Source organism: Molothrus ater, chromosome 1 (assembly GCF_012460135.2).
Source record: "Molothrus ater isolate BHLD 08-10-18 breed brown headed cowbird chromosome 1, BPBGC_Mater_1.1, whole genome shotgun sequence".
Lineage (NCBI taxonomy): Eukaryota > Metazoa > Chordata > Aves > Passeriformes > Icteridae > Molothrus > Molothrus ater.
Window position 1 is genome coordinate 126,370,076 of NC_050478.2, and position 24,911 is coordinate 126,394,986.

The 24,911-nt window shown below is 37.1% G+C and overlaps 1 protein-coding gene across 1 annotated transcript; it reads left to right on the forward strand.

Annotated features, from left to right (window-relative positions):
• The first annotated feature begins 244 nt into the window (after window positions 1-244).
• EIF3E (eukaryotic translation initiation factor 3 subunit E) lies at window positions 245-23,457 on the forward strand. Its single transcript, XM_036398586.2, has 13 exons — window positions 245-366; window positions 2,051-2,165; window positions 5,094-5,211; window positions 8,425-8,467; window positions 8,927-9,031; window positions 11,017-11,142; window positions 12,479-12,603; window positions 13,334-13,460; window positions 15,328-15,429; window positions 16,081-16,190; window positions 21,559-21,661; window positions 22,115-22,249; window positions 23,295-23,457. Exons 1-13 carry the CDS (start codon window positions 277-279, stop codon window positions 23,331-23,333), a joined length of 1,338 nt encoding a protein of 445 aa, XP_036254479.1. The 5' UTR covers window positions 245-276; the 3' UTR covers window positions 23,334-23,457.
• Window positions 23,458-24,911: the final 1,454 nt, after the last annotated feature.

Sequence of the window (24,911 nt, forward strand, 5' to 3'; positions counted from 1 at the left end):
CGGATCGGCCCCGGAGCGGCCCGGGCGCCGGAGCGGGGAGGGGAGGGGAAGGGGAGGGGAAAGGGAGGGGAAAGGGAAAGGGAGGGGAAAGGGAAAGGGAGGGGAAAGGGAGGGGAGGAGAAAGGGAGGGCGCGGCCATTGCCCCATCCCTGGCTGCTGGCCGGGGCGCTCAGTGCGCAGGCCCCGGTTTCCCGCCGCTGGGGGGCGGGGCCGCGCAGGCGCAGCGCCCACAAGAGTCGCGTCACGCCTCTGCCTTTCCTCTGTCCCGGCTCCAAGATGGCGGAGTACGACCTGACTACTAAGATCGCACACTTTTTGGACCGGCACTTGGTCTTCCCGCTGCTGGAATTCCTCTCTGTTAAGGAGGTGCGTGTCTCTCCTAAGGGTGGGGAAGCTGGCTGTGGGAGCGGGAAGGTGGTAGGCCTTGCTGCCAGCTGCCGGTGCTTCCCGTGGGCCTGGGTGCGCCGCGGCCGGGGCTTCCTCCCGTGGGCCTGGGTGCTGCGCGGGCCGGGGGCGGCCCGTGGGGGATTTGGAGCTTACCTAGGCAGGAGCTCGAGGCTCCTGTGCTGCGTGAGTCCAGGGGCGAAGCGTGTGGGGCTGCCCGGACGGGAACGGGAGCAGAGCCGAGACGAGGCCTGAGGGAGCCGCTGCTTGATCACGCCGCGCAGCGCCGCGGCCCCTCGCTTGCGAGGCAGCAGGGACTTCCTGCACTTTCTCCTTCTTCGGATTTGGCGTAGTATTTTTCTCTTATCTATATTTGGAGAAAGGAGACGTCAAAGCTCTCCCTTGCAGCCGCAGTCCCAGGGCGTGGGACACCCTCGATAGCCCCGCAGCCGGCTCTCTGGGCGGTCTGTGGGGTTAGGCCAGCGATACTAATTTTAATTTGAAACCCATGTCATCACGAATTTGTGTTGGAAACAAATATAAATCCCTTCTGGAGTTATCCCTTGTGGGTCTTCTTATGTATATTTTTAAGTTATATTGCTACAAAGAGCATAGCAATGCTGGAGGATACCTCAGATGAGTACTTCACATACTTTAGACTAAACTCATCAGTATAAACTATTTTAAAATGGGAGCGAAATGTGTAAAGTAATGTGAGTTTTAAATTTAAAGTAGGTGTTATTTTAGCCTTCAGATAGGAACTGTTGAACCGTGCTTGCTAACTTGACCTTGCCAGCTGTCATGTCTCTAGCATGGGGAGTTTGCTTAATGCCTCTCATCTTGGGGGCATTTGTGCATAAGCATTTTTATGTCAGCTGAAGTTAATTAAACAGTTAAATTTGTGGTGTTAGTTTTGAACAACACAATGTTCAGAGCTGAATTAAACTTTTACAGATTCTGTATCTGAGATGTCCTCAAATGTGGCATGGTGAGTTGTAATACAGCTCTTGTGCAAATATGTTTTTGAGGAATGTACTGGATTTGGCCTTCGCCTACATCTTCAACGTCTAACAGCAGTTTGCAACTCACTGATAAATTGTGGAATATGAACTCTAAAAAAACAATTTGAAAAGTTTAAAAGTACACATTTGATTACATAGCTACTCTAAACTTGTTTTTATGCTATAGACCTAGCAACATATTTAAGAATAATTTGCCATACAATTAAATTGTGAGTTTAATCCTGTGCATCTCTTCTGAAATCCACTTTAAGTGATTTAACTAGTCCTCACTGCTCAGCATTTTATTTTGTGGAAAGTATTCAGTACTTTGAAAGAAAAGTATGATTAAGGTTCTTTAATTTTTTAAATATGTGTGTAATTTTGCAATAGGAATTACCATTTCTTTTAAGAGACTAGTAATAGTTACTTAACTCCTAATTAGCTTTTGAAGTACCTATTTTGGTAGATAGCAGGAAATATTTGATATTTTGTCAAAACTGAAAATGCAGAGAGGCTTTTTGTAAGTACTCTTAATGGTAGAGCAGTGAGATTTGATACTTAAAACAATTCAGTTGTACAGAAGTCCATAAACTGTGCCATAAAAGTAATACACAATATGAATTGAAACTTCAACACTATTCAGATGTTAATAATTGCTGTTTCAGATATACAATGAAAAAGAGCTGCTCCAAGGAAAACTGGATCTCCTTAGTGATACCAACATGGTGGATTTTGCTATGGATGTGTACAAAAATCTTTATTCTGATGAAATTCCTCATGGTAAGCTGCTCATTTATATGTAAAGCTTGTTTTTCAATTTTTCTGTCTAACATAATAACTGGTGGTAATTGCTTGTTGTGTACAGCTGCTGGAGTGCTGTTTAACTTTGGCATTACCGAAAGGGTGCACAATACTAAGAGAAACAGAATGCCCTAATCCTGAGAAGTTTGGGTTTGTTGGTCTGTCAGGAACTTAACCTTTGAGTGACCTCTTAAGTATTTCAATGCTGATTTGGTAATTTCAAGCACTTTAAAGGTGTTTCACTGCAACTAATGAAGGTGTAGTAGCTTTTCATCTCTCAAACACTTGCATAATGATTTGGTGTTATTTGGTGACTTTCTTTAAAGCATCCAGTGTGTCAAGACTAGAGTTGCATTCTAGGTAATTCCATTAATTTATCTGACTGTGGCTGATTTTTAGAGTTTGAGAGACTTTTCTTAAAATGTGTGTTTTCCTCAGTTTTGGCAAAATAAGAATTGCTGCTTCTCTAGGAGAAAATAAATTTAAGATTATAATGAATGCGATCTTTTACTATTTTATCCATGATTTTGATAACTTCTCTGTTTACTACTTAAATTTCTATCATCTGGAGGAGCATTTGGGAATGGGGAGAAAATAGGTAATCTAGCTTTGTCTAATTTCCATTCTTCAGGGGTGTTTTAATTTTAATCATTTTTTCCCAGTTCTTTTTTTATGGGTTGTGTGTTTCATTTTGTTCTTGACCTAGTCTTTCAATATCCACTGCCTTCCTATTTCTCCATCTGTTTTTCGTGTTGGTGAATTCCTCACCTTTTCTTAGCTATTGGGATGACAGTCTTTTTTGCCTGCATCTTAAGAGGAAGAGACTTGGATGCTGTTGCTTTCTTCCTCTGGGTCTTGCTCTTTTCAGGCTCTTGAAGCTGCAGAGATGGCCACTCTTCTCTTTGGAAGGGGAGAATTAATAGGCTTATGGACATGGGAGTCAGTGTTCTGACTGAGTCTGTGCTAGCATTAGGTGAGCATTGTTATGGGCATGTGTACTGTGACATGTAGTGAGAACCAGGGGTTTTCACTTCTGTCATCTCAGAAACAGTTGTAATAATAGCTTCACCTTTAGGTTAATTAACAGTTCTACTGATCAAAAAAGTCAGGCTGCATCAAGGCTATAAAAAATCTCAATGCTGAATAGGTATTCCTCTTTCTTTCCCTGCTTCTGCCTTTTTAAACTGTTGAATATTACTGTTAGCAGTAGTAATTAAGGAGTAAAATACTCAAGAAGTAAGCAAGACAAGAATAGCAACTCTAGCAGACTGCCACAAAGTAACTACTCCAAATGTCTTCAGAATTCTCATCATAGCCAGTTACTTAAGCAGATTGTCTCAGAGTATAACTTCATAAGCTCACAGCTGCAAGAAAGTTGAATGAATTTTCTCCCTTGGAGAGTTCTGCCTTCATGAAAAATCAGAAATTCCACACTTGTTTGAAAATACTATAAGAAAAACACTACATCTCTTAGGATTCTACCTTATCATTTTGGCAGGTTTTTTGGGGTGTTTTGGTTTTTTTTTTTTTTTATAATGACTTACTGTTGTTTGATGTGTGTCTTTTATTCAATTAACATAAGCAGAGCTAGTTCTTTCACACATTGTTCATGGTGCTTGCTTGCGCAGCTTCCTATGCAAAGGCCTTAATTCTGAGATCTTTCTGGTATGTGTCATCTTCTTGTAGCAGCGCTTATCAGAATGTGTGCATGGACAGGTGGTTCTTACTTGTGGAATTGCTGGCATCATTAGAAGCTCACCCTGTCCTTTTCCCCTGTTTAAAGTACTTAAAACTAAGTTCACTTACACAGTTACAGTTAGAAATGTCCCTGCACGATTTATAGTTGCTTTTGTCTTGTCTTCCATGAGATCAACTTACAATCACACACCCAGGAGATGTCGCAGGAAAACATTTTCGTATTCTTAGTAAGTCAACTGAATGTTTTACTTTCATCTGTTTCTTCTTCCTGTTTTATAATCTCAAGAGTCAACTGCAGGTGGAGATAATTTCTCCTTGTTGGAACACTTCCTGTCAGGCAAGTTGTTCTCATATTTAGGTTGGGTCACCATTATGGTGTTAGCCACCTTGGATGTCCTGTTCAAATATCTCTGTAGTCAAATCATGAAAGAAATCTTGACTCTGTTCACTGTGGCATTGAGTATTCTGGTGCGTGACTCACTTTCACAGTTTCCTGCATTTATCTCCTGGGATTTAGTCTTGGCTTCTCTGATCCTGTGTGTTTCACATAGCCAATGTCAGGGTGTTCTTTCTGTTTTGTTTTTTTTTTTTTTTTATGTGTACACTTTTCTAAATTTTAAGTCTTCATTTTATTGCGTTACTAGCACTTGGTGAGGAATTTGGGGTCTGTGTAAAATAATCACCCTAAAACTCTTAGTTGAATTTCCTAACAGTTTTTTGTAAAGGACTTAAAATGTTTTCATTAAGCACAGAGTGTTCAAAATTGTAATTTTGCAGTTTGAGCTGCTTGAAGTTTCTCCTGCCAATTTTTAGTTAAGTATGCTCTAACTGTTCTTTCAGAACCTTATCGTCAGTCAGAAGAAAATTAATCTTTGTGGTATCACTGGATTGTTTACTTTTTTACAAGTTTATTTGGAATAAGTGAACTTAGTTTAAGGTTGTTTCTCCCTTAATGGAAGCCTGAAGAGACCTTGTCTAATACAGATTCTGCTCCAGCTGTACCCGCTCTCTGGCAGCCTCCACTCAGGAGGAAAAGAACCAAATGTTAGGAGTTTTTACTAAGTTACAGAATAGTTATACACAGCTGGGTTTGAGGACAGGTGAGGTAGGAATTGGGAAGATGTGTGCAAGTGTCAGCACCATGTAATTACAGGCTGGTTCATGTAAAAACTTAAAGCATTATATTAAAGTCTTTTTGTTTGTGTTCAGCTTTGCGTGAGAAGAGAACAACTGTTGTTGCACAGCTGAAGCAGCTTCAAGCTGAAACAGAACCTATTGTCAAGATGTTTGAGGATCCAGAGACTACGAGGCAAATGCAGTCCACTAGGTAATTTCTACCATAATTTGTCAGGATGGCTTGTTGGTACCTCTCAGGTGTTGCTGCTGGGAATGCTTTCTGTGTAGTAACTGCAAGAAAGACTTTATTTTCATATAGTATTTAAATAGTGCTTGTGGTCAGGTAGGTGAAATTCCTGGACAGTTTACTCTTTTCAGTGCTTTTCCCTGTTGTGCAAAAGACATCTATTGTTTTAATGTTTGTGAATCAGCTTGTTACAAGTGACAGTCATCATCCAGTGCAGTCCAATCACAGGTTAATTTTTGTTTGGCTTCGATCGGCTTTAGGGTTTTTTGAGAGAAAATACAGGATGAAACACTTAATATTTTCTTTTCTGCCTTCCAGAAAAGGTTATGGAGTGTCATATTAGTCTGGGAGGCCTGGTGGATGACCATCCTTTCATCCTCAGAGCACATATTTCTTCAGGGTCTTCTGTCCTTTTCCTGCTTACTTTCTCCACCCCCAAACTGTTCCAACTTGTTGGTGTAAGGTCGTGCTCAAGTCTTGTTAAGATGCATACAATTTTTTTTTTAATTTTCTTATGGGAAGTAATTAAAGTAGAATGAGTTTGTCTGCACATTGTATCTAAGATCTATCAAAGTTTCACCATGGTTAAGCTTGAATTGGGCTCTGTAGGAAAGAATTCAGCTGTAGTCACTGAGGAGTAACTCTGCCTTCAGCAGAGAGGTGGGCAGGTATTTGTTTGGCATAAATTACTCCTTGTTTCCTTTAGATAGGAATCACTCTTACTGCTCTTGTAAATGTGTCTGGAAAACTGGAATAATAATTGGATCCCTTCTTCAGCCTTACCTGCCCTAAAATTTTAAATAGAGCATACTGTATGAGACAGAGAACCTATGGCTTAACTTGAATTTGAAGGTGAAGCCTGCACTTGGGTTTATTGTTGGCAAGCTTTGTGCATCCGCTGATACTGTAACATTAGGAAGACTGTAACATTGCTTCTGGAATTTCTTAGAACAGTATTGAATGTACAAACTCTTCTTTCTAGTTTGCAGAAATCTTCTGTATGAATATACCTTTTTTTTTTATGAACAAACTTCCTGAAGAATATGGGTCCCTCAATGGAGAAGAACTTGATTAAAATCTACTCTGTTCAGATACACATTATCATCCTTTTTTTCTTGCCTCTGTTCTTTGTTCCACTCTTTACATTGTTTTCATAATTTGTTATAGATCAGTTTAGATTTTGGTCGGTGCAGAAATTCTGAGGTGCAGTGTATTATGTCTCAAAGCACACATGAAGCAAGATGTCAGTAGCAATCATGAAATCTGTTAGCTTTACAGCACGTCAGGAGAAGTTTTTCTATCCTGATACCATCAGAGCTCCTGGTTTTAAGCTCCTGCTGTAAAGCCATTTTTAACCAAGTAAACTGCCTTTGCATCTGATTTCAGAATGGATGTTCATGTCAGATAACTACATAAAGAAAAAGGAATTGCATTTGTTTATGACTTGTGATTATGCAAAGCCGGGAGTCACTTGCTTTTATAGATATAGCTTTGAAAGGGAAAGTCTCAGTTACTATGGCAATTGAGCCTGTCTTAAAACTAGATTCAATTAGAAACACTAGATGTTCAATTAGATTCAAATCTAATTGAATATACAGAGGTCTTGTCCAATTCTTGCTTTGCTTTTAGCCAGTTTTTTAAATAATAATAATTAGCCTAGAAAAATGTTACTAAAATACCAGCATTTTGTGGGGAGTATGCTGTTACTTGATTTTGATTCACAAAAGTTGGTCAATAGTATGGACTTCAAATTGGAAATGCCTTGTTTGGGAGCAAGAGAGACAATATAGTCAATAAATGCATGGAATATAACTTGCCTAATGCTAAAGAATATTAGCCCTACTACTCATTTGCAGCAAGTATTGGTTTAGAACTGGTATGTGATTCGTGTTTGTAAAATATCTGGAAACTTCACAGCTCAGAAGTTTTGGTTTTGGTTCAGGAGTAGTTCTAATCCAGATTATTGGGGTTAGATAGTAATAGGTAGAATTGGGCTGAAATATGTCCCATCTGTCTAGGCCTGAGTAGTGTGCTGAAGATAGTAGAAACAAGTTCTGATTCTTTTGGGAATTTCTGCTGGTAATTTTAAATCTGTATCAAATTCAGATAGCTGCATATTATTGGGACTTTAGATCATGACTTTTGATCCATGATGGCACTGTTTGGAATACCCAGCTCTGGGAGAAAAAGAGTAAAAGAGATTTTGCAGGTAGAAGTTCTTTCAAGAATAACCCAAAACATTTTACTACTCTAAGCAACTGTTGGAGGACATTGACTTAAAAATTACAGGAGTGATAGGCAGTATTCCTCATCCTCAAAGTATGTTTTACTGTAGCAAATCCATGAGATTATTTAATTGCTTTCAGAAGTATGATTGAGGATTGTCATTCTTGGCTCACTTGGCAATTTTCCATTTCCCTGTAGAATCTTGTACTAGAAGTTCTAATTAAACTCAAATCTTTGCAGTCAGATGATTTCAGAGTAAATGGGAAAATATTCTCTCTCATACCATTTTTATTGTATCTTTGTCTCAGGGAATTTACAGCTTGCCTCCTGGAGGCTTAAGCTTCTCTTTGATATATGTAATAATGCTTGTTCTTTTAGTATTAATGTTAAATAAAAAACAGTCTTCAGAGATGTGATCACATGAATATAGAAGTTATGAACTTAGTAGTATGATCATGATTTATGGTTCTGTGTTCTGCACTTATTGGCTGTGGTAGAGACCCACTCTGTCTCAGTGCTAGCAGGGTAAGTTCTACTTCTATTTACTTTAGTCTTTGCCATTTTTTCCCCATCTCCTATTAAAATCGAGGTTGTCTAGAGTAACTCCTTTGAAATTGGAACGTGAGAGTGGGAGGAGCTCTAATTCAGAATTTAACTTTCATACTGAAAGCTAAGGATGCTATCAAATTTAAAACAACTTTCCACTCTTAACTGTAGTTATTGTTGCAGGTGGCATTCATTACTTAAAATTTGAATAATTTTAAGATTTTGAAACTGCATGACACAGTAATAGATGACTGCAGCTGCTTTTGAACAAGTGGAAGAATTTTATGTCAAATTCATGCTCACTTTTTTGTGTTTTACCTTTGAAATTGTGTTGCATTGTGTGGTGTTGCATGGTGGCTATCAATTTATTTTGTAAAAGCAGTGCTTTCTATCCTTTTATTATAGAGATGGTCGGATGCTGTTTGACTATTTAGCTGAGAAGCACGGGGTAAGTGTTATAGCTTCTGGAATTCAGTTCTGTGTATGTCCACCCAGCCTCCCTCACAGCTGACAGTGTTTTGGCCAAGCATTTTGTCCTGTCTCCTGTCAATGTAGCTAATAGGTGGAATTCCTAATGCTAACATATTTAAGCCTTTGAACTTTTAATTTTTATAACAAAAAAAAAAAGCTTACAATTAATGCTGGCTTAGTAACTTAGATAACTAAGATAACTTGGTAACTTAGATGGGCTTTACTTTGTAATGCAAGCTTTCACCTTTTTCTGGTATTGGTATAAACTTTCATTCCATGGCATGGATTGAGAAAATAATAGTTTTCTATTGTCTTTTCCTATGTACAATGTCTTTTGAAAAGCTACAGATTTCCAGTTATACTCTACCATTAAAATGAGCTTGTGACATGGGTTTTTTTCCTAGGAAATAAAAACTTTTATTGTATTCCTTTTCAGTTTAGGCAGGAGTACCTAGATACACTCTACAGGTATGCAAAATTCCAGTATGAATGTGGTAACTACTCAGGAGCTGCAGAATATCTCTACTTCTTTAGAGTTCTGGTAAGTTTTCACTGGTTGTTAGTTTGGGGCTTAGTTTTTTTGGTTTGTTTATTTGGTGTTATTTTCAGCGAAATACTTAAACCAGTAAATTGTCTATATTCATTCTTAGCATATAATACTTCATAGCTTTTTGAGGCAATTACTGTATGCCGAAGTTTACAGTAATGGTTAATAATCATCACTATGGTTCAGCAATTCCATTATTTTCAAGTAGAACTCAGAATTGTTCTTTGAATTTGTGTGTCTTGTAACATTTAATTATATAATACAATGAAGGGGGGAATACTTGTTTTTAAGAATACTTGATTTTGTGCACAGATGTAGTCAACAGCAGTGAAAAGCTTGCAGGTGAGTTGAATGTAATTGCTGGTAATAGTGAACTGCCAGCTTCTTATCTGAACTCTGATCTGTCCTCTCTTGAATTCTGTGATGGATTTAAGAGTATAAGTCATCTCCCTATGAAATGTAGACAGCTCAGATGATAAATGTTGAACCAGATCCATCGTCTCTGAAGCAACTCTTTTCATCTTGTTGTAATTCATATCATTTGTTACTGGTGGGAGTGAATTTTGAGAATAAAGATTTGATGTCCTGTAAGAATCCCAGCACAGTAAATTTATTGTTGGTGGTCAGTGAATATGCTGCTTTACTAACAAATGGAAATTCAAGGTAACTGCTTGAAAATCCCAATAATGTAGCTGGAACAGCTGTGGTACCTAAAAGCAGTTATTGTGAACAGCTACCTCTAATTAAGTGATTTGGAACCAGAACAGAGCATGTGAACCTTCTCAACTCAGTATCTACTAAACTGGCACCTGGGTTGCCTGGAAGATACATTGCTCGTAAGTCAGTATCTCATAAATTTGTGTAGTGATTGTTGAAAACATGAAGTGGTTCATACCTTGATGCTCTTCCTTGCTAGTTTGTATTCCCATCTAAAAGTAATCTTAACTCTCTGAAATACTGTTGGAGTAAACCACAAAAATTTCTGTAATTGACTGTAATTAAAGAAGAGACATTGGGAAATGTATCTTTAATCAGAAGAAAGTATGAATGAGTTGAATTATAAGTCTAAATTTTGATGCTAAAGGTGACTTTCAGTGTTACAGGTCCTTTTTATGTGCCAACAGGGGAAGTAGGTTTGTGGGCAACTGTCCTTAATTCTTCATGCCGTTTTTCTGGGCATAGCATTATGTTCTTGTATGTCAGTAACCTCAAAAAATGGAGTACTGATTTTTGTGCTGATAATAGCTTAGTGTAAAACTTTTGTTACTGATTCTGACGGGAGAAGATTTGTTTCAAAGCCCTGTGTGATGAAACATAGTCTGTGAAAGAGCTATTGTAACCAGTCTAAGAGCAGAATTTGACATTGTGAACGGCATAGTGCAACTCATTCCTGTGTAAAACTAACACAGCTTGACCTCAGAACTACCCTTCCAGGGAACAGGTTCAGTGGTGCCAAGTTCCACTGGACATTGCTGTAACAAGTACAGTTCTGGACAAGGCATTAGCAGGAAGAGTTTGGAATGCTAGCTTTTTGAAGATGGTTATCTACTATTATGGGTTCTTTAGGAACTTGCCTAGTAATAACTTTGTTTTATTAGTTTAGAAGCATTTGTTGAATGGTGAAACAAAAAAAGAAAACCCAAAATAAGTTTGGGACCAGTGTGTCATCTGGTGCTCACCCATTTTTAATTTTTTTTTAACTTAAACTGCAGCAGCACAGATCTTTGTCTTTTTTGGACAGGATTTCCTAGTTTCTGTTTAAGAAATTTTACTACTGGTTTGTTTTTTTCCCATGTCTAAACTGTTTCTCTGAAAAAAAACCCTACTTAATTTGGAGAGTTAGGCCTATGCAAAATTGGTATCTTGTAAATGAAAAATACTGCCAGAAAATACTGTTTGTAATTTTAAAAGTAAGTAATAATTTTTAACAATAATTTCAAATACTAAGAGTGTGACTTTGTTGTTATTGTTGAACATAGGTTCCAGCAACAGACAGAAATGCGTTGAGTTCTCTTTGGGGAAAACTGGCATCAGAAATCCTGATGCAGAATTGGGATGCAGCCATGGAAGATCTCACAAGACTAAAGGAGACAATAGATAATAATGTAAGTAAAATCTTGGACATCTTAGCAAGGTGAGAGGTTAGAGGTGTTAGTACTCAAGTTTTATTTTAAATTACTTGCAGTCTTATTTAGGAATAGGTTACCATCTTTTCACTGGATACTTTCTTATTGGCAGTGGGAAAGTCGAAGGATGTTAGTGAAGAAATAATAAAACATTCTTTTTCAAGTTGCTTGCCTCTTAACACCTTAGGTTCTCATCTGCATTTTCAAATATATTTCCAATAAACAAAAAAAATCTTAAGGATGTGTTTCAGGCCGAGGCATCATTGTGTGAAACTGCTGTTTAAATTTCAGATGCTTGTACTATTCATCTGCTGGAAGGAATAGAATGCATGTAAATAAACCATTTTATCTGATGAAGACAGTGCTTTTGACAGATATTGCAATCAGCTTATATTTGGAAACAGTTTTCAGCTAATTCAGCTTTCTAAACAAAGCTCTTCTGAGTTCAGATGAGTACCAAGAACTTAAGGGGTGAGTGGGGCTGCAGTACTAATTCAGAGCAACTGATGAGATTAGGGACCTCTCAGTCTTCCTCTTTGCTTGTGGAGCTTCACTGGCCAGGTCAGAGATGTGAAAGTTTCACTTTCCTGAACCAGAGTCTTGAGAAAACAGGTGTTTTCTGTCCCCCAGTTGTTCTTTGTCTGTGTGGCAGATAATTAGTGTTAAAAATTTTTCTTCTGTAATTTTGTTGTCTTCATGATTCTCTATGGTTATAATAGACTACTTGACTTGTTTATTAAACTCCCAAGAATTTTTTTAGGATTGAATCAGAGCAATTTGTTGTCATGCTCTTCAGAGGGAGGATTACTTGCCATGTCAGTTCATCCTCAGTGTGTTGTTTTGCAGTCTGTTTGAAGTGCTGTTGAAATTTGGAGCTAATACAGGTACTTGGAGCTGAACCCTTGTTTGTCCATTATCAGCAGGTTTAAATAAAGATAATTACCTTTTTTTTGGCTGAAAGTGATTATAAAGTTTCATTGTTGTCTGAGAGTTTATGGCAAAAAAAAGAAAAGTCCTGAGGATTTAGAAAGGAAGTAAAACAGAAAAGGTGAAAAAGCCAAGTAGTTACTCAGATCACATCTGAGGAGGGAATACAAGGAATTCAGAATTAAGAAGGGAAGTAACTTAGGTTGGTATGGTGGTCTTGGAGAGCTAAAATCTCTGCTTTTACCGTAAAAAATGCAAATTCAGGAAACAGTTTGGAATATAATATTGGAAAAATTATCTTGCTTATAACTTTCAGTAGATTTGTCATTGAGATGACAAAAAACATTGTGCTGTGTTTGACTTGAGCCAATGTTACATTTTCTCCTAGTCTGTCAGCTCTCCACTGCAGTCTCTTCAGCAAAGAACATGGCTTATCCACTGGTCTTTGTTCGTGTTTTTTAATCATCCTAAAGGGAGAGACAACATCATTGACCTTTTTCTCTATCAGCCACAGTAAGTTGTACTGTACCATCTTGGGGGGGGGGGGGGGTGTCTTTAAATCAAATTGAAGGCAAATGATAAATATGCAAGCTTGCTGAGCTTGGGGCTGCAGGGTGAAGGTATTGTTCTATTCTGATTGTAGAAAGCTATTTCAAAAGATTCTTGGGAACTCCCAGACTAAAAATGAAATTTGAAACACTGTATCTATTTGTGAGAGGATTGATTTATATGTAGATCTAGCGTTCTTTGTTGCTCCTTTGAATGTTTTCTGATAGCTTGATACTTTTCTCATGTTGTGGCACCCAAAACTGCAACCAATACCCAGATGAGGCTGCCCCAGTGCAGAACAGAACAGGACAATCCCCTCCCTTGCCCAGCTGGTGATTCTGTGCCTGATGTCCACCAAGACACAGTTGGCCCTCCTGCCTGCCGGGACACACTGTGATTCACATTCAGCTTGTCGTTGACCAGGAGCCCCAGATCCCTTTCTGCTCTCCAGCCTCTGATTCCCCAGTCTGTACGTAGATCCAGAGCTGCCCTGTTCCAGATGCAGAATCTGACACTTGCCCTTGTTATGCTTAATACAGTTGGTGATTTTCCAGCCCTCTGACTTCTTTGTCAGGCTCTCTCTTCAGGGCCTCTCTGCCTTTGAGGAGTTGAGAGCTCCTCTCATTTTAGTGTCATCAGCAAACTTCAGTATACCTTTGAGTTTTGAATCTTACCTATGTTTTTTTCTTTCTAGGTATCTCAATGCAATTCAGACAATGTGCCCACATATCCTCAGATATTTGACTACTGCAGTCATAACAAATAAGGACGTTCGTAAACGTAGACAAGTGCTGAAAGATCTAGTCAAGGTTATTCAGCAGGTAAGGACTGCAGTATCTGATATATTTTGCCTTTTTTTAAGAAGACTTCATTATAACCTTCTTCTAGTAATGTGTAATTTTTTTCTCCTTTCATGTACATGTCTGCTGCATGTACACATACATGCAGTAGAGTATGCACGCCATTCTTACTTTCTGAATTATTAAATGCTGAAAATTCTGTGAGATGTGAAGTGGCTTTGGATCTGATTCTTTTTCAACTATATGTACAGTAAATTGTTATATGAATAAGAGTTCTTTCTTACATTTCAAAACCACTGAATTGTGTGTGTTGATTTGAATTCACATGCATTCTCTTGAAAATGGTTCTGTTGTCACAGTCTCATGAGGATGGAGATACAGAGAAGAGCAATAAAAGAGTTGCTTGGTAGCAGTGAACAGGGGTTTAAGGCCCAGATTTTTATATGAAATCACCAAACAACTTGTATACAAACCAATGCACTTCAAATGCTTGATAAACTTGTGAGTAATAAACATTGTATCTTTCTGTGTACATATATAAATATGACAGTGTAGTTATTATAGGCTAGTAGTCAGTTATAACCACTTCAGGCATTTGGAAAACTACCTATGCAAAGCACAGTCAATGCAAAGATCACACTTTAGCTGCAACTTAATCCGTTTTTAAGCATTAGTGCTCACAAAAGGTACCATAAGCAATAAATCAGTGGTAAGTCTTGTGACTCAGCTTTTATCTTTATCTAAAATCTGATTGTAACATTGAGCTTTTAATATAATATGAATTTCTAATACTTGAAGTAAGTAATATGTTACAACTTCTTGCTTTTGTTTAATCTTGCCCACCATTAGGGTATTCCTTTTGAAAATACCAAATCGGGCTTTGGTTTTGAAATCACCTATCAAATTTCTTAATACTCCTCTAACTCTGTATGATTCATGATATTAAATGATGATGTGGTAGAGGTTTTATAGAAATAAAACTTGAAATAACTTGTGGTGCTGCTTTACTAGCAGTAAAAGATTGTTTATACTTGCAACATCTGTGCAAGTATTGAACTGATAGGTGTGCAGTCTGTTTATTGAAATTGAGAGACGCTTGTTTGAAGACCATTTTGCAAATAATGGTTAACAAGTGCAATTCTGATGTGAAAAACATGTATAGAACTTAATTTTAAATCTAAATAATGAGTTTGTAAGTACAGTTCTTTGGGGAAGGAAAAAAACAGCTGATCCAGAAAGAAAAATATCTCTTAGGAATTCCCTTAATCTGTTGATTTTACTGTATGCTAAAGCAGATACTGATACATACTGATTTAAGCTGTCTTATAATATGCATTAGAAACCCTTAAGGGGATGTTTGTTACACTTGAATTTACACAATTGTATATAGATTTAGCGTTACCTTTCCCTGGTAATAGAGAAAGTTGAGTACTTCTGTAATACCAAAATAATTTGAAGTAATTAGTGTATAGAAAGTAGCATTTTTCTTAGCTATGTTGTCTATGAAAATCAAATAATTGTTCAGTTTGTATGAAGGATTTGGTGTTGGAGTCCTCTTTGAAATCAGAATTTAGGAAGACTATTCTATCTTATTTTATGAAACTCGGAGGTTTGATACAAAGACAGCTCTAATATCTTGACAGTTTCCTAGCCCAAAGGTTGCAGCATTAAATGATGAAGGTGAAACTACACCTCTGGTTATTTTACCAGACTATAGGGAGGAAGCACATTTATGTAGCTTTTTTATAAGAGGAATTTGGAAGTTCAGGGTTTTTTTTAAGGTGATATATGGGCTTGTTTCCACTATTAATTTTTTTAAGACTATAAGGAATACGTGAGCGACCACGTGGCCTTGATTTCTGATGTTGTTCCCAATTTTTTTTAATAGGAATCCTACACATACAGGGACCCTATCACAGAGTTTGTGGAATGCTTGTACGTTAACTTTGATTTTGATGGAGCTCAGAAGAAGCTGAGAGAGTGTGAAACAGTAAGACTTAAAATATTTATAAGACTCCTTTTCCTTTAAGTAAAGACCTCTAAAATTCACAATGGTGTTTGATTACATTGCCAGCGTTTTCTGATAAACTTAAATTCGTGAGTGGGTGGTGTTGGGCTTTATGACAACTCATTTTGTAACACATGTGACTTACTGTTAAGAATATAGCTTTAATGTTATTAATGTTATATTTAAGAAGTTCTAGAAGAAGAAGCAAATAGGTAATCATGCATTTGGCTGAGCTTCAGGTGTTCCATTAAAGTCTGAGAAATGCTTGAAGAAAAGCTCAGATTTGCCTTTTGTTGTGAAAGATGAGTGGGGAGTCAAATTTTGTGTTGAAAGTATCTTCAGTAGTTAAGGGCAGCAGTAGAGTTTGACCTTCAGTAGAGTTGCAACCTTACTCTCTTCTTGAGTCAGACCTCAGTGATCACTTAGCATGCAATTTAAATTTAGTAAGATGCTGAACAATGAAAAATATTGTTTGCCCATAGCTTTTTTTGCCAAATCTTTGAACATAGCAATAATGTTTTTAGGTATACTGTGGGCTGCTCGTAGTTATTGGGATTATTTACTGGCAGTGTCTGCCAGTACCTTTCTACTCACATGTTTGCTCTCATGTTCCCTTTCTGCTGACACATGCAGGTGCTTGTGAATGATTTCTTCTTAGTGGCATGCCTTGAGGACTTCATTGAGAATGCCCGTCTCTTCATATTTGAGACTTTCTGTCGCATCCATCAGTGCATCAGCATTGGGTAAGAGAATGTCTTCATTCCTCAGTTCAGAAAATCGGTCATGGAGGGCAGTTTGACAAACAGTGCAAACTTCAGGAAGTATTCAGTTGTCAGGTAAAATCCTAACTGAAATCTCATTTGCGTAGTATTCTTTCTAGTTTTATAAATCTAATGTGTTGTACTTGAATTATAATTATACTTCAGAATTTAATTATTGTGTTTAACTTCAAAACAACCTTTCTCTACCACCCCTAGCCCCCCCAGACAAACAGTACTTTCAAGCTAAAACTGCTATGGTTTTAAGTGGGATCTCTGCTGAATTTATATTAATTTATAATTAACTTTCATACCCAGTGTCACCGAAGTCCTGGTGGCAGTACCTCATTTGGGCCTCAATTCCACATGTTGAGATAGAGTGATAATATTAAGTAAATACAAACTGCAAACACGACAACTGCTTAAATTTATTTTTATTTGGTAGATACCCATGTGTGTCTTATAGATATGTTCTTTGAAATTTATTGAATCACATTGCCTTTTTCATTAATTAAATAGGAAACAGTGGATTTCATTCCCTGTGACACAAAGTGATTCAGCTGTAAGAATTGTTATTAGCAAATATGTCTGTTGGTTATTCAGATTTATTTTATAAATACAGGTTTTTCAAATGAATCAGCTCTGATGCCTCTTATATATATATATTTAAAAAACACTAAATGGGATGATATTATGTATGCTTGAGATCTCTTTTGACTTGGCCTTTGCCCACATTTCCCATATTTCCATATCCTTAAATTAAAAAGAAGGAAGTGAAATACTCTGAATGCTATAAAAATCTCACTGATAGAGAACAGTGCAGAGATCTTTGAGACAGGAGAAATGAAGGCTGTTGAATCGATCAAGTTCAATGGAGTCTTCTTACTAGCTTGTATCCAGAGCAAATGAGTGCATCTAGTCCTCTGAGGAAAGGATTTAACACTGCCTGATTTCAAAGGAAAGGATTTGAGAGAAAATTGTCTTAATACTGCCAACTTCTTTGAAGGATTGCTTTTTTTTATGAATAGATATGGTTGGAAAAAGGACTGAGTCTTAATACTTTTAATCTTTAGTCACTGGGTGATGTTTGTCTTCATTGCCTTTGGAAAAATTTTTATCCTTTGTATCAGCTTAAAATAGAATAGTGGCTTTGATGTAGAAGGGAAACAGTGAATTTGAGCATTTTAGTCAGCTCTTGTGTATTGGGTTTAAGCATACAGTCCTAATAGAAAATGGAACTGCATTCTGTGAGCAGAGCTTTTCCATACTTAATATTTGTTTTTATAAGAGAGCTAATGCTTTGTCTAAAATCACTTTAAGCAGCAGTACTGCATGGTTAGGCATAAAGGGGGTTTGAATAAGTATTAAGAAAGAAAGACCCCGTATGTATAGTGGTCTTGAAAGATGGGTTTCTGGGGAACATAAAATCCAATAGTGTCTTGCTCTTTCTTAAAAATATTTTTCATGGTGTGAATACTGCACATTTTCAAGTTTTCAATGAAATTAGATGTTTTAAGCTTTTTTAACAAGAGACTAGATGGCTTTCTAAGAAGTCTCCTCTTACCTGACTCCAGTCAATGAGCAAAGACTCTGCAGTGTGTATGTTAAGAATTTTTCAAGTCTTGTATCAAAAGATATTGATAAACTGTGGGCAACATACCAATAATTCATTATGGCAAAAATTGCAAGCTCTATCAAATTTTGTGGTAGGTAATTGCCATTTATTTTGTTTTTATTACTTATAGTTCATATTTTTTGTGCTGTGTGTGATATTTCAACTTCGGGTATGATAGAAAATGTAGTTGGCTGTCCTTGTTATGTGTGAGTAATTCCTAAATATAGGTAGCAGTGTCCTTTCTTTATAAGCATTATAATGTGTTCTGAGGCAAGTGATAGATTTGGAGTTGAGACATTTATCTCAGAGTGACATGGATATTTCTACCACATACCCCTAAGTTAATTGCACATGGAATCAGTCATCAGTAATGAGGTGGTTCTCAGTAGGTCATTGTGTGTTTAATGATGGATATCAGCCTTAAATTTCTTTGCAAGCTGTAACAATGATTATATTTGAGCTGATTAAATTAGGTTCATAATTATTTCTTAGTGCATTTGAATTGCTTTTGAAGAAATTAGCCAGTTGAAATGAATGTTGGGCTGAGACGTAGTTCTTGCGTTTTCTTGTTCACAAGTGATTTCCACTGCTAATCCTGGAGCAAAAAACTGAATGATTGTAACACGGTGCTTGATGAGTACTGCTTAGCTATTCAGAATGATTTTGAAAACAGTGGGAAACTTCCTTTATTGCTTTGTCAGTTGTGACTTGAAGTTTGCACATCCTAAATCATCCTGTGATTGGTTTGCTGTTTGAAATATCATGTTTATCAGAAGTAATAGATGGTTATTTGTTTTAGTTTAGTCTTTGATATGCCTGTATTTAATTGGAGAGCTGAATATGCTTCATTCTTCTTTTGTACTGCACATACAAGAAAACTATATAAGATGGGCTTGTTCATATATGAGGATGTGGGGAATTCAGCTTGCCTTTTAAGTAAATGAAAACTTAACACAAGCCCTAGCATGACCCAAATAAGTGAATTTTCTTCTAAAATTGGGGACAGAAATTATTTAGAAGTCTGCCATTTGAAATTAACTCTAACTTGATATGGTAGACCATTCTTTAAATTTTAATAGTATTTCATTATAATTGACTTCATTTTTATTGAATTATATCAGGAATCTTTATAAACAGTGGTAACCTATAATGCAAATTGTGTTCCATCCTTTCCTTAATATTGGTGATGTTAATACATATTTGTAAATCTAAACGTGTCACTATTACTTCAGCTGTCAAACTTGAATGAAGCTAAGCTGTATTTTATATCTCAAGAGCTTTAAATACATGTTCTAACTGTGATAGGAGAATAGTGGTGTTTGTTACAGAATTGTAATCAGGATAGATCTTCTGTGCTTTTGGCTCTGGAAAGATAGAGAATACTTTTTTGGTCATGTATGTTAGTTTAACATAGAGGAAAATACCTCTATGTTATACATCCATGCACTTTGGGTGGTCCTGGCTGCTTCAGTGCAGGCTGCAAGGAGAGACTCTTAAGAGGGAGTCCAGTTGCCCCAAGTGCTAGAGGATGGTCATCTCTTGTCAAAGATATGTTAAAGTTCTAGGTTTTTAATAGATTTACTCCTTATTCAGTGGAAGATACTTGCTACCTAATAACATAAGTTGTTTTATACTAAAATTTAAACATTGTGTAAGTCTCAAAGCTACAAGATGAGATAAAACAGATTTTACATCCTTTTTACTCTGTCATTTTCATTCACTGATTTTCAAGTTTTCCAGATACACGTGCAGGAAAATAATACTTGTGTAGTGTTACTTCTGTTGCGTTGCTACATATATATTGTATGTTTGTTCCAAAACACTTTTTAGTTGAAAAAAATCCACTTCTCAAGCAGCTGAGCTAGTAGGAAAAAGTAGATATAATAGAAAAAGGTAAAATTATTTGCTAGTAACAAATGCAAAATACTTCATAGTTTCTGGCTTGGAATGATTCTCTAGACATATATGCCCTCTTACCCTCTAATTACACGAGGACTGTGTTATAAGGAAAAAGGAGAGTGTAGGTGCTGTAGATTGGAAGTGATCTGGTTTAATCCTGTGAACCCAGCTGCAGCTCTGAGCAGGTCCCACAGCAGTATTCCATTATGCTGCTTAGTCAGGAATGCACTAGTAAATCCTCCTATCTCCATGAATGGAGGTTCCACACTGTAATCCCAAAGCTGGGTTGCTTGATCTCCAGTGTAGTGGCAGTAGCCTTTCTTGTGGTCATCTGGAAGGGAATTTACTTCATCTAAATCTTACTAAGGCTTTTAAAAGAGAAATGTGAGAATTATACTCACCCCCTTGTACTTTCAGTTTAAAATGTGTTTAGTTTCAAGTCAAATGCTTAACATCACTGATTGGGGGTAATAAAATTATTGTACTTTTTTTTGTATTAAAGTGTCTCATGTTCTGTCCAGGTGACTGATAATTCCACAAAAATTTCCATGCCTAATGTCTTCTGCTCTCTTCTGCCTTTATAATTGCTCATTCAAACTCAGATTAAAAGGTCTACTGGAACAGTAGCAATTGGAGTTGGGTTTTACTTCCCCTTACTTTGCCAAGTTCAAACACTTGTTACCCATTTGTTGTCTTATTTTGCTGAAGTCAGTGTAAGTTCAGTATTTTAAGTTACTTTGGGGTTTTTTTTTCCTATTCACTTCATGTTTATCTGTGGAAAAAATGGAATTTGCCTTTATAGTTGGGACAAAGGTAAGAGATCAAGACCTTATAGGAGAGACAACTGTATAAAGAAGTGTATGTAGAAGTCCAGTCAGGTTTTAAAGTACGTTATAAAGTAGTTACTTGATGCAAATAATCATCAAGAAAAAAATCACTTTTTCAGGTGGAGAAAAAGATGTTTAGGCAAGATTCTGTAAAATGGTGAGAAATTGACCTCTTGTGCAACTCAGTGTAGTCAGCTGGCTTTTTAGTCATTCCTGTAGCCTTTACCTCATATTTCTTACCTTAGTCTGCAAGCTGATGGAAGAATGAGTGTTACTAATGCCCTGTATGAGCCAACTGCCAGCAGGAAGCTGGAGGAGTTAGCTGGAAAGCCACAGGAAGCACTATTAGGAGGAATTATTCCTGGACAAGAGTGCATGTTTGATTAAGAATTTTCCTTTCTCTGTTTTCCCCCACCTTCCTTCCTTGAAGTTGCAAGAAGTTCTAACATAGTGCATCTGTCATATCTTCTATACCAAGCTCTGTCTCATGGGTCTTGTTCCTGAACTTTGGAGAGAAATTTTCTTATTAAACATATTTCTTCTACTAGGTAATCTATACTTTCTTGACTGCTGATTGCATTTAAGTAAGAATAAAAGCAGTTCAGTTGACTTTTTTTTTTTAATAGTGGTGGTGGTTTTATGTTATTAGTGAAATTACTTAAATGACAGTTTTTCCAAGAATGTTTGTGTAGACAAGGTTTAATAGGAACATAGGAAAACTGTGCAGGACAAGATTTAAAAGCAGTGTGGTGTAGTTCAGAATGAGTAAGAATACCCTTTGGGATATGAATTTCTTATTTGCAGTGGGGGTGGGAGATGGGCAGAAGAGCCTGTATGTAATTTTTGAGTCATTTCAGTCCAATTAAAGTAAGCTTCCCAGCTATGCAGTATTTATTGAATCTTGGACTGTGCCATATTTTGTATTGGTTTGACTTCTATTCCATAGTCCCTTGTTATGTTTACCAACATCAGAGATTTTATTTTGCCATTTAATAGGTTGTTTATCTTTTAGTATGTTGGCAGATAAACTAAATATGACTCCTGAAGAAGCAGAAAGATGGATTGTCAATCTGATCCGGAATGCGCGATTGGATGCCAAACTGGATTCCAAGCTGGTAAGACTGCACATTGAGTCATGGACTGGTTTTTGTTGAAGGACCCTAAAGACTGTCTAGTTACAATCCCTCTGCACGGATACCTCCCACTGTACCAGGTTCCTCAGAGCCTCATCCAGCCTGGCCTTGAGCACCTCCAGGGATGCAGTACCCACAGTTTTTTGTTCCACCCTCATAGTAATCTAATCTAAACCTGCTCTCTTTTCATTTTAAAGCCAGATGGATCCAAGTGAATTTGTTGAGTTTTTCATTAAATTTCTTTTACTTCATGGGCAAAGAAAAACAATAGAAATCAAAAACTTTCTGTTCCTGGATAAACTGTAGTGGATTTCATTTATTGTGTTTTGTGCTTGTCTGTAAGATCTGAGAAAGTTCTGAAAGCAGAGTATTACAAGCAAAGATCCTTGCATGCTGAGCAATTGTTAAATTTGTTTTGTCTTTGCTGGGTTTTAGGGCCATGTAGTCATGGGCAACAATGCAGTCTCACCTTATCAACAAGTGATTGAGAAGACCAAAAGCTTGTCTTTTCGTAGTCAAATGTTGGCTATGAACATTGAGAAGAAGCTGAATCAGAGTGGTAGATCTGAGGTCAGTATAAGTTTTGTTTTTCTGAATTCTTGCCTTTTTAAGAGATAATTTTCAGTATAATTCTTAACCTATGCCTTAATTCACCAGATGTGCCTACTCCTAGTTCTAATACTAAGGAATTATGTTGGAAATTACATAGTGACCACAAACACAGTGCTTCTTGCTTTTTTTTAGCCTTTCTGTTCATCATTAGATTTTATTCTCTTGCGTAACTGTTTCTGTCATTTGCCGCTCTGCTTCTTTTAAATGGTCTCCTTCACCACTAGGAAAGGGCAGATTATGAAGTGTGACACTTATGAAAGTAGTTATAATACTTTTCCAAGTGAGTTGTACTCAAAAGTATTGTAGGGGTATATGTGGTATTGAAAGGAGAATGAATGGTGCTCAAGACTGGAATATGGAGGAAGAATTGTGCAAAACCCTAACTGTTAAATCTGTTAAGTGAAATTCTAGAAAAAGTAGTTGTCATTGAAAGCTTTAAGTAGAACCAGTGAAAATGAGAAAATTGGCTAGATCATCTGGTTTTGCTTCCCTCCATATTACAATATGAGAAGCTCTGTGAGGCAGAACAGCACAGTAATGGGGGTGGCTCTGAGGCCCAGCTGTACATCTTTAACACGAACAAAAATCAGAACAAGCTACGCAGGAAAAGAGCTTAAACATTATAAGTTTTATTGTGCTTCCTCAGTGCTTGGCTGAAATACTGGTGGAAGTTGAACAAGTAGTGGTCAACCGTTTTATTCTGTTAATGGGAAGTTGTGGTGAAACTTGTGTATCATTGCTTTCTTTTAAAAATATGGCTGAGAAATTATTCCTATATTTATATTGGGATCTTCCAGAACTTCTCCTTTTTGAAACTACTGGCTTGGAGGACTCTAGCTGTACAACTCAATTACAGTGTGTGTGTGTCAGGGATGTGAACACTTAGCTTTGACCTTATAGGGTATCCTTCATTATTAGCAACATTCCCACTGTTTCATGTGTTATACATTTCAGTAAGTATTAGGTAATATAGTAATTTCTTCTAATCTTTATTCATTTTTAGGCACCCAACTGGGCCACTCAAGACTCTGGATTCTATTGAAACACTTCTACAGTGGGGACAAATCTGTTTATTTGACTAAAAAAGCACATAAATATGTAACCTTTTTGAGAAAAGTAATTATGTGTTAGTGCTTATGTTATTGGAATAAAATTGGCTACTTTTATCAGTCTGTGTGTCTTTGATTTAAATAGATTCCTATGTTTTATAAGGACTTCTTAACATAATAGTATTCTACAGCATTTTTGACCACATATTGCAAAATTTAGGATGTCACTTGTGTTAGGTCTGTTTGTACCAAAGGATGCTTTTGCTCTCTGGGTTGAGTTTGGAAGCAGGAATTTATAGATTTCTTCTTACCTATTGCAAATGTTGCAAGTTAAAAAAATTAGAAGTGTGTGGAACAAACAAGTAGACCATGTTTGAACATGTGGCCAAGCCAAAATCTTCTTCTGTACTTCCATGTTTTTGTTTGTTACAGGGAGAAGCATGGAAAAGGCACTTGCAGCCAGTATGTTCTGTGAAACCTAACATAATCTACATGTAGAATAATTTGAGTAGACTTCTTGTGTTGATGCTTCAGAATTTTTACTGTTTGAAATCAAATTTTTAATCTTGCCCTGTGTTGTAAACTTTCTGGAGTATTTTTGGTTGGGAGGGAGGATTACAAAAGGCCTGACAAGTGAGCTGCATATGGTTTAAAACTTTCATTCTGAAATTTGAAGTTCTTAAGATCAATGATGCAAATATAAGAGCAAAACTCTAGTTCGACTATTGGATTTTGGAGGGGGTTTGTAAGTTTCTGGGGTTTTCAACTACTGTTTCACACTTGCCTGGATTTCCTTAGTACCTTTGCACTGCAGAATATGCCTCAGTATCTTTAAGAGAAATCACAGATCCTTTTTCTGAGTTCTGTCAGGTATAGTGACTGATCATTGAGGTGAGTGTAGATGTTGGAAGGAAGAGGCATTATCACTGCATACAGTTTTGTGTTTAAGGTTGAGGGAAACACCAATGACTCATCTTGAGCTTGTTCCAGCTGTGTGCCTGTTTCCCTCTTAACTCCTTGAGTTCTGGGATTCATCTATGTGTGTAAAGTTGTTTCAGCTTGCCAGCACTGCTGCTTACTGTCTGGAATTACATGTTGCCTGGGGAAGGAGAAACAGTGTAGTGATGTTCAGCCTTAAGGCTAAGACCGGTTTTTACTGTTGTATTACTGGGTAGATTGACAACAAGACAAGTCTTCAAGCTGCATGGAGACAGGATCAGTGGCAATGGACACAAATTAAAACATGGGAAAAATCCAGTTAGATTTAAGTGGGAATAACAAATATTTGTTCTATTACCTAAAAGATCATGAGGCACTAGAAGCAGTCCCCAGAAAGGATATACAGTCTCCTCCTCTGGATTTACTAAGTACCTCAGCACCCTGATAGACCTAAACCTGCTTTGAGGAGGGAGTTGGGCTCTGGCCTTCAAAGGTCCCTTCCTTGGCTGAGCAACTGGAATTTAAGAAGTGGTGGCAATAAGCAGTTAAAAGTAGATTGCTGCTGGTCTGTAACCATGGTCCAAGAAAGCTTGTCTGCAGCACAAGGATTCACTTTATGTATAAATTGGTTC

What these genes read in the sequence shown, in the direction of transcription:
- EIF3E (XM_036398586.2), top strand. Translation starts at nt 277, where the DNA reads ATGGCGGAGTACGACCTGACTACTAAGATCGCACACTTTTTGGACCGG. An exon ending in TTCTGATGAAATTCCTCATG is followed by an intron (nt 2,166 to 5,093) that starts GTAAGCTGCTCA and finishes GTTTGTGTTCAG; the next exon opens with CTTTGCGTGAGAAGAGAACA. An exon ending in TCTACTTCTTTAGAGTTCTG is followed by an intron (nt 9,032 to 11,016) that starts GTAAGTTTTCAC and finishes TGTTGAACATAG; the next exon opens with GTTCCAGCAACAGACAGAAA.